The sequence below is a fragment of the Erythrolamprus reginae genome, chromosome 1, assembly GCF_031021105.1.
Source record: "Erythrolamprus reginae isolate rEryReg1 chromosome 1, rEryReg1.hap1, whole genome shotgun sequence".
NCBI classification, from domain to species: domain Eukaryota; kingdom Metazoa; phylum Chordata; class Lepidosauria; order Squamata; family Dipsadidae; genus Erythrolamprus; species Erythrolamprus reginae.
In genome coordinates, this window is record NC_091950.1 from 244723979 (window position 1) to 244741906 (window position 17928).

Here is a 17928-nt window from a genome sequence, read left to right on the forward strand (position 1 = left end):
TCTGTGTAATTTTGACAAGAATACCAATAAACAGTGGTACCTCTACTTAAGAACTTAATTCGTTCTGTGACCAGGTTCTTAAGTAGAAAAGTTTGTAAGTAGAAGCAATTTTTCCCATAGGAATCAAGGTAAAAGCAAATAATGTGTGCAAACCCATTAGGAAAGAAATAAAAGCTCAGAATTTGGGTGGGAGGAGGAGGAGGAAGAAGAGAAGGACAGTCGCTGCCGAAGGAAGAAGGTGAGGTGAGGGGAATCAAAAAAATCCAAAACTTTAAGGCTTAAAAAAAAAGAGGGACTCTGAGGCGGCGAGGAGGAGCACGCACCTCCCATACACCTGGCGCAAGGCTGCCTCCCATACACTGCGCCAGAGAGAGAAACCCAGGTGGCCAAAAGGGGGGAACCTCCCACTTCTTTCACCGAAAGGAGGCTGCTGCTGCTACCTGATTCCTCTTCCTTCCCATGCTGAAGGGCTCCCCTCCTCTTGCTCGCTTTGTAGCCAGCGCCTTTCCTTCACTGTGGTGACTCCTCGATTTGGCTGAAGCCAAGTTGATCCGGCCAGTGTGAAGTACCCCCTCTTGCTTTCCACGCCCAGATGCTCTGGGAGGCAGCCTCGCACCAGTGTATGAGAGGCAATGCAAGGGAGTCACCAAAGCAAAATGGTTTATTCCCTCTCCAAGCACCCAGAGAAAGGAAAATGCTCTGTTCGCTCTGGACTGCCAAAGCCTCCTTAAGCACCACCAAAAGGCTCCTCTGGCAGTCCAGAAAAGCCCGAGATGGCTGGAATTAAAGGGGAATGGCAGGAAACTGGCCGGACCTTCGTGCAGCTCTCGAATTTCCTGGGAAATTTTTCCAGGTTCAGGTTCTTAAGTAGAAAATGGTTCTTGAGAAGAGGCAAAAAAATCTTGAACACCCGGTTCTTATCTAGAAAATTTCTTAAGTAGAGGCGTTCTTAGGTAGAGTTACCACTGTATATGATTATATATGATATAATTATCAATATTTATGATACCAATATATGAGAGTTCAGTGTCTTTCTAAGATATACCTATAATTGTTGTGGGGAAGAGGAAGATTCTTGAATCTGGAAAGAAAAGGTGGAATACAAATAAAAGTTTGATTGATTTTAAAAATTGGGGAAGAGGCACTCACGACTTTGCAGGCTGTTTCTCTTGCACAATATCAGGCACATCTTTCATCATAAATGAGCGGTGTTTCTTTCCCAAATTCCCAAATGTTTCTTCCTCGGAGAGCGTGTCCTTCTTCATGAGCAAAGTCATCATATCACCTCCCGGAAGAAACTCCATAATCAAGTAAAGGTTGCGTTTGTCCTGAAAACTGTAGAACATCTTCACCACCCAGGCGCCATCGGCTTCCACGAGGATGTTCCCATGTAATGGGGAAAGAAACACCGCTTCCACGAGGATGTCCCCATGTAATCATTAGGCTCATCCAGAAACATAGTACAGTACTGTTTGCTTTCATATGGAGTTGCCTCTGTTTTGTTTTTGCTGGGCACATAGTAGGTATATAGTGGACTGGATTTCCTTGGGTTTGAAGCATGGTGATGTCAAAACGATCAGGAATAGACTTTCTGGGGGCCAAGGGAAAGCACTGCTGGATGCTGGCATAAGGCTTGAGTTGCACTACCTGAAGCTTCCTGGCATTGTCATTCAAAACTGTGTGCTCTTAGCTCCATGGAACGTGTGCTGGAGACCAAGGGCATCCCAACTCTTTAAGGTAGTCCAGGGAAGAAACCGAAACCATGACTCCGAGGCCGCCTTCTGCTGCACGAATCCCAGCGACCGATTAGGTCCCACAGAGTCGGCCTTCTCCGGGTCCCGTCAATTAAACAATGTCGGTTGGCGGGCCCCAGGGGAAGAGCCTTCTCTGTGGTGGCCCCGACTCTCTGGAACCAGCTCCCCCTCAGAGATTAGAACTGCCCCTACCCTCCTTGCCTTTTGTAAAATCCTCAAAACCCACCTTTGTCGTCAGGCATGGGGGAATTGAGATATCTCCCCCGGGCCTATATAATTTATGTATGGTATGTTTGTAGGTATGTCTGCTTAAAAATGGGGTTTTCTTAACTACTTTAAATTTTAAATTGTAAATTACTGTATTAGATTTGTTATGAATTGTTTTATTATGTTGTGAGCCGCCCCGAGTCTACAGAAAGGGGCGGCATACAAATCTAATAAATAAATAAATAAATAAATAAATAAATAAATAAACAAACAAACAAACAAACAAACAAACAAACAAACAAACAAACAAACAAATGACTACTACTGCCCTTATTTAAGGTTATACGGAGAGGAGCGGCATACAAATCTAATGAATGAATGAATGAATGAATGAATGAATGAATGAATGAATAAATGACTACTACTGCCCTTATTTAAGGTTATACGGAGAGGGGCAGCATACAAATCTAATAAATAATAATAATAATAATAACAACAACAACAACAACAACAACAAAATATTGCAAGTCTGAACACATTTCTCCTCTTTTTACCACCTTTACTTTCTAGAGAACTTGGAAAATGCTTTCTCCACTGCCACAGCAGTGTCCCTTCTGCTATTCCTCAAGGATATTCCCACAGTTGTAGCCAGTCCTTCTCAGAACAAGTCAAATCAGCGTTAGCTCTTCACATGTCAACTTGCAGATTCCAATAGACAGCGTCAGTCTCAATGTCTACGAGCTTCTGAAAGTGGGTTAGACAAAAGATGGACTGTGCTACTTGGCCTCTGTGCGTTGAAAACGGCATCGCCATTTATGGTTTCTTTTTTTTCTCGTTTTGAAAACTAGATGTTTGTTGCTGAAGAAAACGTGGATTTTCGGATACATGTGGAAAATCAGACACGAGCAAGAGACGATGTCAGCAGGAAGCAGCTCAGGCTTTATCAGCTCTACAGCCGGACCAGTGGGAAGCATATCCAGGTGCTGGGAAGGCGAATCAGTGCCAAAGGAGAAGATGGAGACAAATATGGTAAGAGAATTTACTTTTTTTTTTTTTAAAAAAGAGAATTTACTTCTATCTGCTATTTTTGGGTGTGCCTAAATAAAGGAGGAGATTCATCGACTTCTCTGAATGGTCACACTTATTTATTTATTTATTTATTTATTTATTTATTTATTTATTTATTCATTCATTCATTCATTCATTCATTCATTCATTCATTCATTCAATTTTTATGCCTCCCTTCTCCTTAGACTCAGGGTGGCTTACAACATGTTAACAATAGTACTTTTTAACAGAGCCAGCCTATTTCCCCCACAATCCGGGTCCTCATTTTACCCACCTCGGAAGGATGGAAGGCTGAGTCAACCTTGAGCCGGTGATGAGATTTGAACCACTGACCTTCAGATCTACAGTCAGCTTCAGTGGCCTGCAGTACAGCACTCTACCTGCTGCACCACCCCGGCTCAATTTGAATAAAATAAACTTGAATAAAATAAGCCAAGACAATGGACATGTAGTGATCTATTATCATAGAAACATAGAAGATTGACGGCAGAAAAAGACCTCATGGTCCATCTAGTCTGCCCTTATACTATTTCTTGTATTTTATCTTAGGATGGATATATGTTTATCCTAAGATAAAATGCAAGAAATAGTATGAGGTCTTTATCAACAGGAGAGGACCATTACCCTGTTAAATATGAGGAAAATTACAAAAATAAAAGAAAATGATTTTGCCTTATTCATTGCTTAAATGGTCTAGGTCAGTGATGGCGAACCTTTTTTCCCTCAGGTGCTGAAAGCGCGTGTGCACAAGCGCGAGTGCCCACACCCATAATTCAATGCCTTGGGGTGGCGAAAATGCCCCCCGCCTCCCCAGAGGCCTGGAGGCCTGAAACAGCCTATTTCCCGATAGGTGGGCCTGGTAAGTCCATTTTCCCCCCTCCCCAGACTTCAGAGACTTCTCTGGAGCCTGAGGAGGGCAAAAATGCCCTTCCCCATTCCCCCCCAGAGACGCTCTGGAAGCTGAAAATGCCTCTAGGCAAGCTGAAAATCAGCTGGCTGGCATGCACATGCACATTGCAGATGAGCTAGGGCAATGGCTCGCATGCCAGCAGATATGGTTCTGCATGCCCCCTGTGGAACCCGTGCCATAGGTTCACCATCACTGGTCTAGGTCATTGATTTTTTGGTTCGTGTGCCAAAAGGGTGTGAATGAACGCACATGCCCACACTCATTCTCTCCCCCCATGCATGTCACACAGGTTTCCCTGAAGCCTGGGATGGTGAAAAAAATGGCCAAATGGACAAACCGGAAGTTCAGAAAAAACAAACTTCCAGTTTGCCCATTGTGCTAGTGGTGCTTGGGTTGCTGCCTTTTCTGGGCTTCTCCTTTGGCCTTGCCTTGCCCCGGATCATGTCATGATGCATCTGGCCAGGACCAGTGCCGGCTTTTATTTATTACATTTATTTATTTATTAAATTTGTATGCCGCCCCTCTCCTTGGCCTTCCATCTCCACACATGCAAATGCAGCTAGGTTTTTTCCTCCACTAATGTGGTATCTATATATCTATTCACAACATTGCATGCTTTCAAACTATTGGATGGGCAGGAACTCAGGATTGAGTGACAGGAGCTCATACCATTTCAAGGAACTGAGCTCGAACTGCTGGAATCCAGACCATTCCTGGCCTGCAGGTTCAGCATCATTAAGCCACTGTGCCATCGTTTCCCCTAGTAAAACATTTAAAATATTTTACTTGAATTCTGTTCATACTGAAATTGGGGTATGTCTTCATACTGTTTTGGTTTCAGTTTATGGGTTGATAGAAAACATGGTTAGGAAAACAGCTCTGTTTCACTTAGAAACATAGAAGTCTGACAGCAGAAAAAGACCTCATGGTCCATCTAGTCTGCCCTTATACTATTTTCTGTATTTTATCTTAGGATGGATAAATGTTTATCCCAGGCATGTTTACATTCAGTTACTGTGGATTTATCTACCACGTCTGCTGGAAGTTTGTTTCAATGATCTACTACTCTTTCAGTAAAATAATATTTTCTCATGTTGCTTTTGATCTTTCCCCCAACTAACTTCAGATTGTGTCCCCTTGTCCTTGTGTTCACTTTCCTATTAAAAACACTTCCCTCCTGGACCTTATTTAACCCTTTAATATATTTAAATGTTTCGATCATGTCCCCCCTTTTCCTTCTGTCCTCCAGACTATACAGATTGAGTTCATTAAGTCTTTCCTGATACGTTTTATGCTTAAGACCTTCCACCATTCTTGTAGCCCGTCTTTGGACCGACTTGGCCTGATATAGAGGGTACTGATTTTAACTGGGGCCAAAATTGATATTCAAAAATCCATGCCATACTGTACATAAGTATTTGTCACATTTAAAAATACAGAACCAACATATTTTAAATATGGTACACTGAAGGAATAAAACAGAATGGATGATTTATTATACTGTGGTCCTTTACACTGAAAAGAAAAATACTCCGAACTGTGAGAGTTTGATCTGGCTCATCAGTGATACCCAGTTAAGTAATTTCAAAAGTTTAAAAAGTTATGCTACACTTAAATTATTAGGGTTTATTTAGAAGCATTAAAAAAACTTTTGCCATGAGTCAGACATGGAACATTCTTCCGGTAGATTTGATTCTGAACTCTAAAAAGAAAACATTACAACAATATATTGAAGTGAGTGGTGTAATCATTTTGATAGATAGCTTTTAAACTAGGATCCATTTAATTGGTTATTAATCAGCCTATGTCTAGACTGATAATGTGAAAGATTCTCCAAATATTTCATATTGGTGAGATGCTGAGTGTTCCTGAAGTGCTTTTAGATCATGGAGAATGGAGAGGGGGGATTATGTCTGGACAGGTTACTTAAAAAGTAGCTGCCTATACATCAACTAGATTTAAATCTTGCAATTCTGTACAATGCTTTTCCCACTTGACTATAACAATGTGAAGTGGTTGACTAACTCTCTTGCACACACTGACTTTTAAAAAGGAAAAGGGTGGGAAATGGAAGGCAAAAGATTCACATAACATGGTATCTCACACTGATGGAATAGATAGGAGAGGCAGCCGTATGTAAGCTGAAACACTGGATTTTCAGCACACAAAAGCAAGGGGACATTCTATACTGTTTGTTCTCTCTTTGTGTGCAGTTCATTTGCAGGGCTGGTCTTGCTTGGGGTAGAAAAAGGCTTTATTTGTGTTTCATGGCTGGGAGATTCTATTTCAAAGTATGGGACTTGCCTGTTATGTTGAAAGGTAATGTTAATGTTTCCTGTGTGCCAGGCAGCATTGTGTTATGCACAGTCAAACTCTGGATCTGAATGGTTTCCTGAGAGCCAAAACAAGGGGCAAATGATAAATTATAGAGAGGTGACATTCACATAATATAGGACAGGATGCAGAGGTGAAATTGACTGATTTGGAATTTGGGATAATGAGTTTGATCCGATGCAAGCTGTAACTCATGTTTTGCATGCAGGAGACTTCTGGTTTACTCTCAGCATATCTAGTTACAGTAAACAATACTGAAGCTGGTGGGCCAGTTTACTAATGTAGCGCAAGGCAGTTTTCTATGAAGTACTTGTACAGTACTTCGATATTATAACTCATCTGCTTCTTAACTGAACACTTAGGTGCTAGATGGTGATTTTTGCTGTTATGTGGAATAGAATGTATGGTTTCCTAGCCCTCAGCCCCCCCCCCCATCTTGCTGGGGAATACCCTGTTTCCCCGAAAATAAGTCACCCCCGAAAGTAAGACATAGGAGAGGTTTTGTAGAATTGCCTAATATAAGGCATCCCCCGAAAGTAAGACGTAGGAGATGTTTCGTTTCTCACCATCCCTGAACAGAACATATATAACACTGCTGTCCATAAATTGCATGCCAAAACGCTGCATCAATCAGATTTGAAACACATCCAACACGCATCCAACATGCGGCTGCGTGTTTGGATGCATTTTTTCTGCAGCAGGATACAGGATACAATTCATTGGAAAAAAAGAGACATCCCCTGAAAATAAGACGTAGCACATCTTTGGGAGCAAAAATTAATATAAGGCGCTGTCTTATTTTCGGGGAAACATGGGGTAGCAGAATTTTTAATTCATCTTTTTTGAGCATTATTCCAAGACATCTATGGAGATTCTCAGTCATTCAGGTCATGGTGGTCCCAAAAGTGCTTCCTCCCCCGCCCAAAAGCAAACTGGACTGTTTTTTCCTTGAAGACGGTTTGCTTTTCATCCAAGAAGCTTCTTCAAACCCAAAAGTGTTTTTTTTTTTTCCAAAGGAAGCTTAAGAAGCTTCTTGGATGAGAAGTGAAACATCTTCAGAGGAAAAACCAAGTCCAGTTGCTTTTGGGGAAAAAAAAAGCACTTATGGGATTAGTCCAAGATTTTTTCTCACCTCTTTATAGTACAGTACTTGGCAGATGCAATGGAATTCAGCTATCAACTCCGATCAATTTAAGATACCAGATTAGAGATGGATGAGCTTAATAGCAGCTAGTGGTCAAAGAAGCCACAATGCAGAAGTGAGAATTCCTTCTTCCTTCTCTTGGAATAACTGGATGGGACATAGATGGATAGTCATCCCCAACAGAAAAAATTGCTATGAGTTCCTAGCCCATCTTTTTTTGAGGAAAGATAACCTTTATAGTTACTATTTATGCCTTCTCGGTGTTCTGAAGATAGCTAAATGTGTACAAAACTTGTACATCTCAATGTATGTTAGAACACATTAATAATCCAATGTTTAAAAATAACACTGAAGAAATGACTGGTATTAAATTGCATTAGGGCCAGAAGGTGCCTGTATTGAGCTGATTGACCTCTATGACTTTCTGAGCCATGGTTGCAGTATTTCTGCTTGTCAAATTTAAAGCTTATTTGACTTTTATAACCTTGCATCATATTCAGTTTTAACTTCTGAATGTCTTTTAATAATCCTACTACTGACTCAAGATTGACTCAGCCTTCAGTTCTTCGGAGGTTGGTAAAATGAGGACCCATATTGTTGGGGCCATAGGCTGACTCTGTAAAACCCCTTAGAGAGAGGGCAGTAAAGCATTATGAAGTGGTGTATAAGTTTATGTGCTATTGCTCTCAAACAGTTAGTTTATATTTCTGACTGTTTTCTAATTTTCTCAGAAGTAACACTTATACTCATCATTGCTACATTTATTTTTGTTCCTGTTTGACCAGCATTTCATTTTTATCATTTTGAATGCCAACCGCTCCTTTTTTGAACTTCTTATGGGGTGATCTTTTTCTAGAAAAATGTAGTGTGCCCTCAACACTGCAAATTTTGTACTAGTGTCCGTCTCTCTCTCTCTCTCTCTCTCTCTCTCTCTCTTTCTCTCTCTCTCTTTTTGTCTGTCTGTCTATCTATCTATCTATCTATCTATCTATCTATCTATCTATCTATCTATCTATCTATCTATCTATCTATCTATCATCTATCTATCATCTATCTATCTATCATCTATCTATCTATGTATCTATGTATCTATGTATGTATGTATGTATGTATGTATGTATCTATCTATCTATCTATCTATCTATCTATCTATCTATCTATCTACCTACCTACCTACCTACCTACCTACCTACCATCTATCTATCTATGTATCTATGTATCTATGTATCTATCTATCTATCTATCTATCTATCTATCTATCTATCATCTATCTATCTATCTATCTATCTATCTATCTATCTATCATCTATCTATGTATCTATGTATCTATGTATCTATGTATCTATGTATCTATGTATCTATCTATCTATCTATCTATCTATCTATCTATCTATCTATCTATCTATCTATCTATCTATCTATCTATCTATCTATGTATCTATGTATCTATGTATCTATGTATCTATCTATGTATCTATCTATCTATCTATCTATCTATGTATCTATCTATCTATCTATCTGTCTGTCTGTCTGTCTGTCTGTCTGTCTGTCTGTCTGTCTGTCTGTCTGTCTGTCTGTCTGTCTGTCTGTCTGTCTATCTATCTATCTATCTATCTATCTATCTATCTATCTATCTATCTATCTATCTATCTATCTTCCTGGAGAAGATTCCTCTAATGCTTCCTAACTATAGTATTATTATTATTATTTTGTAAACCAAATTGTTTCTGAAACTTCCCATTCTCTGTTTATGAGACAAAAGTGGATTTCAAAAGCTGAGTTATATGTTCAGCAGAATGTGGTTGGTTTGATAGAATCACGACAAGCTGCAGGTGGGGTGTTGCATGTGTTAATGCTCCCCCAGGAGCTTGATTCTGCTGATGCTGTGATTTTATATTGTGAGGCTAATCTCTGAGTTAGAAAAAGTAATTTAAGTAGGGGTTGCAATGAGAAAGGAAGAGTTCTGCTAGTAAGTTTCTTCAACCATGCATGCAAATAAGATTAGGTAAAGCTTTCTAAATCCTTCTATATAATGGAAATATTTCTTGACATATAAAGTTGCCTCGTAGTGAGCCAGTCCATTAGTTCATGTAACCCAGCAGTATCTCCGGTGACTAGCCCCTGAAGACAGGGATGGGCATCATTTTGGAGCGTGGGTAGAAGGACAGAGGGCTGCAGTGAATAGTTGGTAACGTCATGTCCACATTTAAGTGCGCAATGCCTGTGTTTTCACGGTAGGTTTTGGAAGTTGGTATTTATTTTCTTTATTATTTTAGATGTGTAAAGTAAGTCTAAGGGATTATACTTTCTATTGTTTTTTGTGGGGGTGGGGAGGAAGATAATGGTACTGTTATCAGTTGGTCCATACATGATTATGAGAGGCTCAAATAGTCATTAAAAAGAGGTTCCTAGAGAAGTTGTGGACTGAATCAAGAAGCAAAATGGAGAGAAAGTATTGAGCTCTTTCTTGAACGTTCTTGTAGATTGTTACCAAGACTTAGCATTTCAGAAGGCCTGTGACTGAGCAAACCTGATTATGGAGTTTGTTTGTGAGATTAACCCATGTCCTAGAAGGAAGACCATCAAGATGTCCTCCACGTTTGCCAGTTTAGAAAGAATAAGGGATATAAAAGGGATGGTAGATTAGTTCTTCCTTCTATGCATAATGCACTCTTGTCCTGCTATTGGAGCAAGATAGAATCTGGGAAGAGAGAGTGAGGCTGAACTATTCGCACCTCTCCCTCACATTAATCCAATTCATGTGCAAGTCTTGACACTACCCCTCCCAATTTAGAAGTCAAGGTCCTCTTCGAACACGATGGACGGACATCCTCATCAATGCAGAGAATACAGGAGGAGGAGGAGGAGGAGGAGGAGGAGGAGGAGAAGAAGAAGAAGAAGAAGAAGAAGAAGAAGAAGAAGAAGAAGAAGGGGGGACATGATCAAAACATTTAAATATGTTAAAGGGTTAAATAAGGTTCAGGAGGGAAGTGTTTTTAATAGGAAAGTGAACACAAGAACAAGGGGACACAATCTGAAGTTAGTTGGGGGAAAGATCAAAAGCAACATGAGAAAATATTATTTTACTGAAAGAGTAGTAGATCCTTGGAACAAACTTCCAGCAGACGTGGTTGGTAAATCCACAGTAACTGAATTTAAACATGCCTGGGATAAAAATAGATCCATCCTAAGATAAAATACAGGAAATAGTATAAGGGCAGACTAGATGGACCATGAGGTCTTTTTCTGCCATCAGTCTTCTATGTTTCGAAGAAGAAGAAGAAGAAGAAGAAGAAGAAGAAGAAGAAGAAGAAGAAGAAGAAGAAGAAGAAATGGCCATACTAAAGAGATCAAAGCCTCCTTTTCTGCAAGCATCAGTTCAATTGAAAACAATTTAGAAATTAGTACTTCTTCCTAAGAGCTAGCTGTCAGCAAGCAGCCTGACGGTTCTGGATCACCAAACAGCTCCCTCTGAACTGCAACTCTGATCTATAATTTATCTAGTACAACCAGAAGGGATGGCAGTTTTCTCTTTCAAGCCAAATATTACTGTTTGTACTAGTCTTCCCTTCAGACTCTCAGTAGGACAAAATAACTTTTAAAATACCTTCTCCCCCCCCGCCCCAACACACTCTTTACCCTATCCTACATCTTCTCAACCCTTTATTTTCATAAAGTTATCCTGGAGGCAGTGATGACCTCAACATAATAATGACCACTCGTGGTGGCAGCTGTGCTTTCACGGAGGGGGGGGGGGCGGACTCAGAACTGAAACAACGACAAGCAGGGAAGTTTCCGTCTGGGCCGGTGTTCTCCTTGTGACAATCCTCAAACCCCCCCCCCCACCCCATTCTCTCTGAGCACATTTCAGTGGTGTGGGTGTTTGGCAGGATTTTTCTTTGAAACCGGCTACAAAGAAGTCAGGAAGGAATAACTGGGCAGCAGCAGGAGGAATTAGAAGCAGGGGTGAACAAGGCAGGCTGCTCCATTGAACCACAGAAAGCCCAGCGAGCGGGACCTCCCAGGATTCTCTGGGTTAGAGGGAAGGACTCAATTACCATCACCTTGGATCCTGTTCTGAAAGGTTCAGCAACCATTTAAAATGTGCCGTAATCATCTTATTTGAAACATCTGTGCTCCTAGGAGCTCATTCTTTATTTAAGTTGATTTGTTTTGCATTTTTTGCAGATACTTTCAAGAAACTAAGGGGCGGGTGGAGGGAAAAGAGCACTTTCCTAGAAGAATTCTATTTTGAACATTGGCTTTTGGCCCATTGATGTTGAATGGTAATGTTTTTGTCCCCCCCAGATGTAATGACACATATCTAAGAAATGGGCCCGGCCTGAGAACCATTTCACACAAGAGGAGAGGAGGCCAAGATAGGTTTTTAAAGAGGCAGACACATCACAGGGTAGAGATTGCCAGCTGGCTTGTCACATGCATCTATGTCTTTAAAAATGGGTTGGGCTCCTGCCTGGATTACATTCGTTGTATCAGGCATTACATGTGCACACTAAGAATGCAACATGTGAAAGCCCCCCCCTCCATCTGTCACACCAAAAGTGTCCCTGGTCAGTGTGACATGGGCTTTTGTAGAATATACGTGGAGGTTGTTTATTTCTTTATTGAAACTATTTAGTGACTAAAGCGCTAAAGTGAATTACGAGATCTTCAGATTGCCTAATTATAGAGGCCAGCTTTGGAAAGAGGAACTGGATGTATGTGTCAGTCCCAGGAGGCACGTTGTGGCACGGAGCCAACAGGGAGGTGTGAAGTGCCAAGTCCTCCATGCAGCTTTGTTGCTGCAGCTGAGCCTACAAACAGGCTTGGTATGGCCTGGCAGGCACTCTCTGTCTATCTTAGCGAGTTCATCGAAACATGAGATATTCCCCAGATGAGGAGCTAAGTTTCTTTCTGTCCTTTTATTGCCCACTATGCTTGTGACTTGTATGGAGAAGATAGAAACTTTATCGATTCCATCCACTTCTGCTGATCAAAGACAGGTGTACAGTGGTACCTCGACTTACGAACTTAATTCGTTCTGTGACATGGTTTGTAAGTAGAAACATTCGTAAGAAGAAGCAATTTTCCCCATAGGAATCAATGTAAAAGGAAATAATGTGTTCAAACCCATCCCAAAATTCACAGTTTGCTTCCTCCTGCTTGCCGGTGCCGCTGGGATGCTCCGCCTCCGGACTTCCGTTACTCACCGAAGCGCCTGTTATTCTGCTGCAGGGATCCCTCTTTGCTCCCCCCTTGCTGGGAATTCCTGCATTTCGTGCTTGCCGTCTGTCCGAAGCACCTATCATTCTGCAGGGATTCCCCCTTTGCTTCTCCCAGTGGGATCCCTGCAGCAGAATGACAGGCGCTTCAGCCAGCAACAAAGTCCGGAGGTGGAGCATCCCAGCGGCGCCTGCTCGGGTTCATAAGTGGAAAATGGTTTGTGAGAAGAGGTAAAAAAATCTTAAGCACCCGGTTCATATCTCAAAACGTTTGTCAATAGAGGCATTCGAAAGTAGAGGTACCACTGTATTTTCTGATCCTTGACTCTAATAAAATCACAAATCCTTTTTTTTAATCTTTGAGAATTGTTTTCTTTAAGTAAAACCAAGAGTTGCTAGAATTGTCATTCCTATTTATTCAGTTCACTTCTCTCCAGAGTGTAACTAAACTGGAGTCGCATATAATACATTACCCAGAAATACACCTTAGAGTGTGCTAGGATGCTAGTTTTTGAAAAAAGAAACAAATAGAAGTGACATATCTCTAATTTTTTGATGTAGTATTCGTAATAATGTGCATTTCTGGGATGTTGTCCTAACATAAGCAGAGGGCCACTCATAGTACTGATGTTCACCAGATATTTACTGATTCGAATAGATATTATATTGTTCTTTATTAGGTTACAGAATAACCAGATAAAAGATCATTTATTTATTTATTTTCAGTCACATTGCCCTATGGCCTAAATAGGGTACAGTATTACTTTTTCTTAAATTAACTGGTTAAGACTGGTGCTGAAGACCCTCCATGGTTCACCAATACCTTTCTGGATACAATTCAGGGTGAAAATTGTAACTTACAGAGTCAGATATGGCTTGGCTTCTAAGGATTGCCTGTTCAGCTTAGAATTGGCCTGTTTGGTGCATATGTTTATGAAGAGCGAAGGAAGCAGGGATTGGCAGATAATGTTTTTCTTTTGATGTTCTTGTTTTAACAAATAGTCTTTTTTTTAGGCTAATTTAGTGTCCACTTTGATGGCTTTCTTGAATTTATTAAAAACTGAATTGTTTTCACTGAATGTTTGGGAATGGATTAATGGGCAAACCATTTTATATCAATAGGTGGGTTTTTTTTAAATGCCCTCTAGTCAACCTTGACTCAACTTGCCTGGAAAAGTTGTAACTCCAGGATACCATTATCCTTCATGAGAACTCGCATTACCTCTGGTCTTTCAAATCAGGGGAGGACAAGCCAGGATGGGCTTCTGGGGGGTTCACAGGGGTTTGGGAGAACTTCTAGCCAAGATTCTATGCAGTTTGGAGAACCCCCAAACCTGGCTGGCCCTGCCCACCCTGCCCCGCACTTCCCAGGGTTCCCCCTCACAACCTGTTTTAGATGCAGGTAAGTGTAGGCACGTGCGGAGACTCAGGAAGGGCGAAAAACGGGCCTACCAGAAGTTTGGGAAGGATGGAAACAGGCTCATTTCTGGCCTCCAAAGGGCCGCCAGAACCTGGGAAGGTGGCTTTTGTCTCCTGGAGGCTTGAAGAAAGTCTCCAGAGCCTGAGGGGGGGCAACAAACTCCCCACCAAGGTGCATGGCCATGCCCACCCAACAACCGAGCAGACAACACCTTGCTAAAATTTTTGGACCCCACCCCTAAGCACAACTTATTTTATGATACTAAATAAAGCAGACACTTTATGCAGTTTTTTCCCCTGCAATGGAAAAAAAAGATGATTTGACAAATATCTTTGATTGGAGAGTGCAAGAAAATTTATCCCTATTTTAATTTGTGAAAAAATTGGAAGAATTGGTTGTTACCCAGCTATTGTAGGTAGTTGTCCTTGGCTGATCGGCTGATGTCAAAAAAAGGCAGAATCAGACTTAGGTCAATCACTAGGGATGGAAGGCCACTAGGAAATCCCAAGGGATTGGGTTAGACTGGGATATTAAAAAAGAAAAAAGCTCAGAAAAAGGCACTTCTGTGTTGTTGCCAGGAAAGCTACATGGATGTGTTTTTAAAGTCGCCAGGAGTTGAGTTCAACTTGAAGGAGACTTTACTTTTATGATGTTGCTGACATACAGGTCAGTCATATTTTTTATGGCATCCTCTCCCTTCTGTTCAGTTTTGTGTTTGCCTTGCAACTTGCCAAATTTCTCCCCAAAGGCAGACAGATTACTCTATGAAATCCTGATCTGTTATTTTTGTATAATACATTTAGCAGAAGGGTTGCCAAAGTATACCTATCATTTTAAATCAGACTTCCCCAATCTGCAGCTACTCTACTTAGGTTAAGACGACAAGCCCCAGAATTCCAACACTGGCTTTGCATTCTGGGAGTTGTATTTCTAACGTATACGGAGGCAGCAAGTTTCAATAGCTTTAAAGAACTTAATCAGCCCCGAAGTTAAGAAAAACATGGCTCCAAATGTTTTAAGAATAATTAGTCTTTTTCAGGAGGGGGTGGGATGGCTTAGTGGTTAAATCCACAGTAACTGAATTTAAACTTGCCTGGGATAAACATATATCCATCGTAAGATAAAATACAGGAAATAGTATAAGGGCAGACTAGATGGACCATGAGGTCTTTCTCTGCTGTCAATCTTCTATTTTTCTATGTTTCTAGCTTGTCAGCTGAAAAACTGACAGTCTGGGTTTGAGACCCAAAAGCGCAAAGGGGTGAGCGTCTCTTCCTTGCCCCGGTTCCTGCCAATCTAGCAGTTCGAAAGCATGCAAATGTGAGTAGATCGAAAGATGTGGAGACACCTGGCCTATAGAATTGCCAGGAGTTGGCATCAGTTGGCAAGATGATGGATAACATCACCACTTGAAACTAGAATGCAACAAATCAAAGAGTCACCGTATATTACAGCCATGGTGGCGCAGTGATTAGAGAGCAGGATTGCAGGTGAATTCACTGCTCACTGCCAGTGTTCAATCCTGACCAGCTCAAAGTTGACTCAACCTTCCATCCTTCTGGGTTCGGTAAAATGAGGACCCAGATTGTTGGGGGCAATAGGCTGATTCTATAAACTGCTTAGAGAGGGCTGTAAAGCAATATGAAGTGGTATATAAGTCTAAATACTACTAGTACCTATTTATGTAATAGCAATAGTATTTAGACTTATATATCACTTGTTTGTATGATTGGTCTCTTAAATTGGGGTTTCTTTTAGATTATTTTTTAATATTAGATTTGTTTGCATTGTCTTCTTTATTGTTGGTAGCCGCCCCGAGTCTTCGGAGAGGGGCAGCATACAAATCAAATCAAATCAAATCAAATCAAATCAAATAAACAAACAAACAAACAAACAAACAAACAAACAAATAAACAAATAAACAAACAAACATTTAAGTCATCCGTTATTATAGCTTTCCAAAATTTTCCACACATAGCTACTTTGTACAAACTAATAACCACTTAGCAATGATAGCCACTACAGATGAATTAACAATACTCATTTCAAGTGCAGAAATATACAGGGAGTCTATTTTCTATAGAGTGAGGATGCAGTGCTGTATCACCCAGTTGTGGAGGCTCAAAAAAAGACAACAACCCAAAACAAAAAAGGTCTTTGCATTCTCTTCCCGTGAGGCTTTTTGGACCTGTAATTCATACACCACATTTTATCAGAAAGTGAATTTCTGATAAATTTGCAAGATGAAAGTGCAAGTTTTCAGGTTGCTTTTCAGGTTGATTGTCAAGGAAAATGAAAAGTTCATAGGAGGGGGCAAAATTTCATGGGAGTGGTGAGTGTGGCAATCTGCCCACTTTAGATCATGGGTTGGAGTCATTTGTCTTCTGAAGAACATTTGTAGTTTAACTGCATGCTGAAACAGAAAATGCTCTTGAATAGCAGAGCTGCCACGAAACTGCCATGGTATCTGATTTAATGCAAGATTGATAGAACTTATAAAGCTTTGAGAAGACCACTTTTTATTTGGGCAGATGTTTAACCATAGCTGATAAACAAGTCAGGATTGAATGTATTGAGTATATTGATTGAATGTATTGAGTGCATTCCACTCATTTTGGAATTATTAATTTCAGAGTTGAGAACTTTTGTCTAGCTATTCAGTTGCATACACAGTTATTTGGAAGTTATTTGGAATACTGTGTTCAGTTCTGGAGACCTCACCTACAAAAAGATATTGACAAAATTGAATGGGTCCAAAGACGGGCTACAAGAATGGTGGAAGGTCTTAAGCATAAAACGTACCAGGAAAGACTTAATGAACTCAATCTGTATAGTCTGGAGGACAGAAGCAAAAGGGGGGGCATGGTCGAAACATTTAAATATGTTAAAGGGTTAAATAAGGTTCAGGAGGGAAGTGTTTTTAATAGGAAAATGAACACAAGAACAAGGTTACACAATCTGAAGTTAGTTGGGGGAAAGATCAAAAGCAACATGAGAAAATATTATTTTACTGAAAGAGTAGTAGATGCTTGGAACAAACTTCCAGCAGACGTGGTTGGTAAATCCACAGTAACTGAATGTAAACATGCCTGGGATAAACATATATCCATTGTAAGATAAAATACAGAACCTACTGACCTAAGTGCAGTTAACCTAAGCTTTGCTGTGTTTAGGACTGTTGTCTGAATGGTTGCAAAAATGTTAGTGAAGCGCGAACCTTAGAAACAGCTATTTTTAAAATATAGGGTTTGCTCCTAAAAATAATTCATGTGTTCGGGCAAAAAGACTTATCTAATTCAGTAGGATTTCCTTTTGAGTAAATTCATAAAGAATTGCAGTATGAGGCTAAACATTCTATGCACCATCACTTAACAGTAAATCACGTTAACATTGTATTTCAAAGTTACAACAGGAACAACTTTTTGTTTGGGACGAATATGGATTAAACTAACCTCTTTTTGAGTAAATACATAAACTACATTGTAGTTAACTCTCGCTGCCTCTTAAAATTCTGTAAAGGAATAGAAAATATATGTACAGGTAGAGAAATGTTCAAAAAATTATCCTTCAAAAATGTATACATTGGACTAAATTGTAAGAAATAAACAACTGTGTATCAGAAAAAAGGTCGACAGAATGTATACATATTTTTTTAAGCTGGCTGTTTGGAAATTGCATGAGGAAACAGGGTGGAATGAAAAATGAGCAATTCAGAGAAACTAAATTTGACAGATTTGGCTACCCTTACTTCAGAGTAGAAAGTAATAGGATTGGAATGCTTGGCTGCAATCCTATGCATATTTATTTGGGAGGAAATGTCACAGAAACCTGGAGATTTTTCCCCCTTAATAAAGATTCATAAGACGGGG

The 17928-nt window shown here is 40.3% G+C and overlaps 1 protein-coding gene across 1 annotated transcript in view; it reads left to right on the top strand.

Moving 5' to 3' along the window:
* The window catches only part of FGF18 (fibroblast growth factor 18), a 170303-nt gene that overhangs the window by 93389 nt on the left and 58986 nt on the right, over window positions 1–17928 (top strand). Inside the window, 1 exon segment of the mRNA XM_070738303.1 lies at window positions 2810–2990. Within this exon segment, the coding sequence (XP_070594404.1) occupies window positions 2810–2990 (181 nt within the window).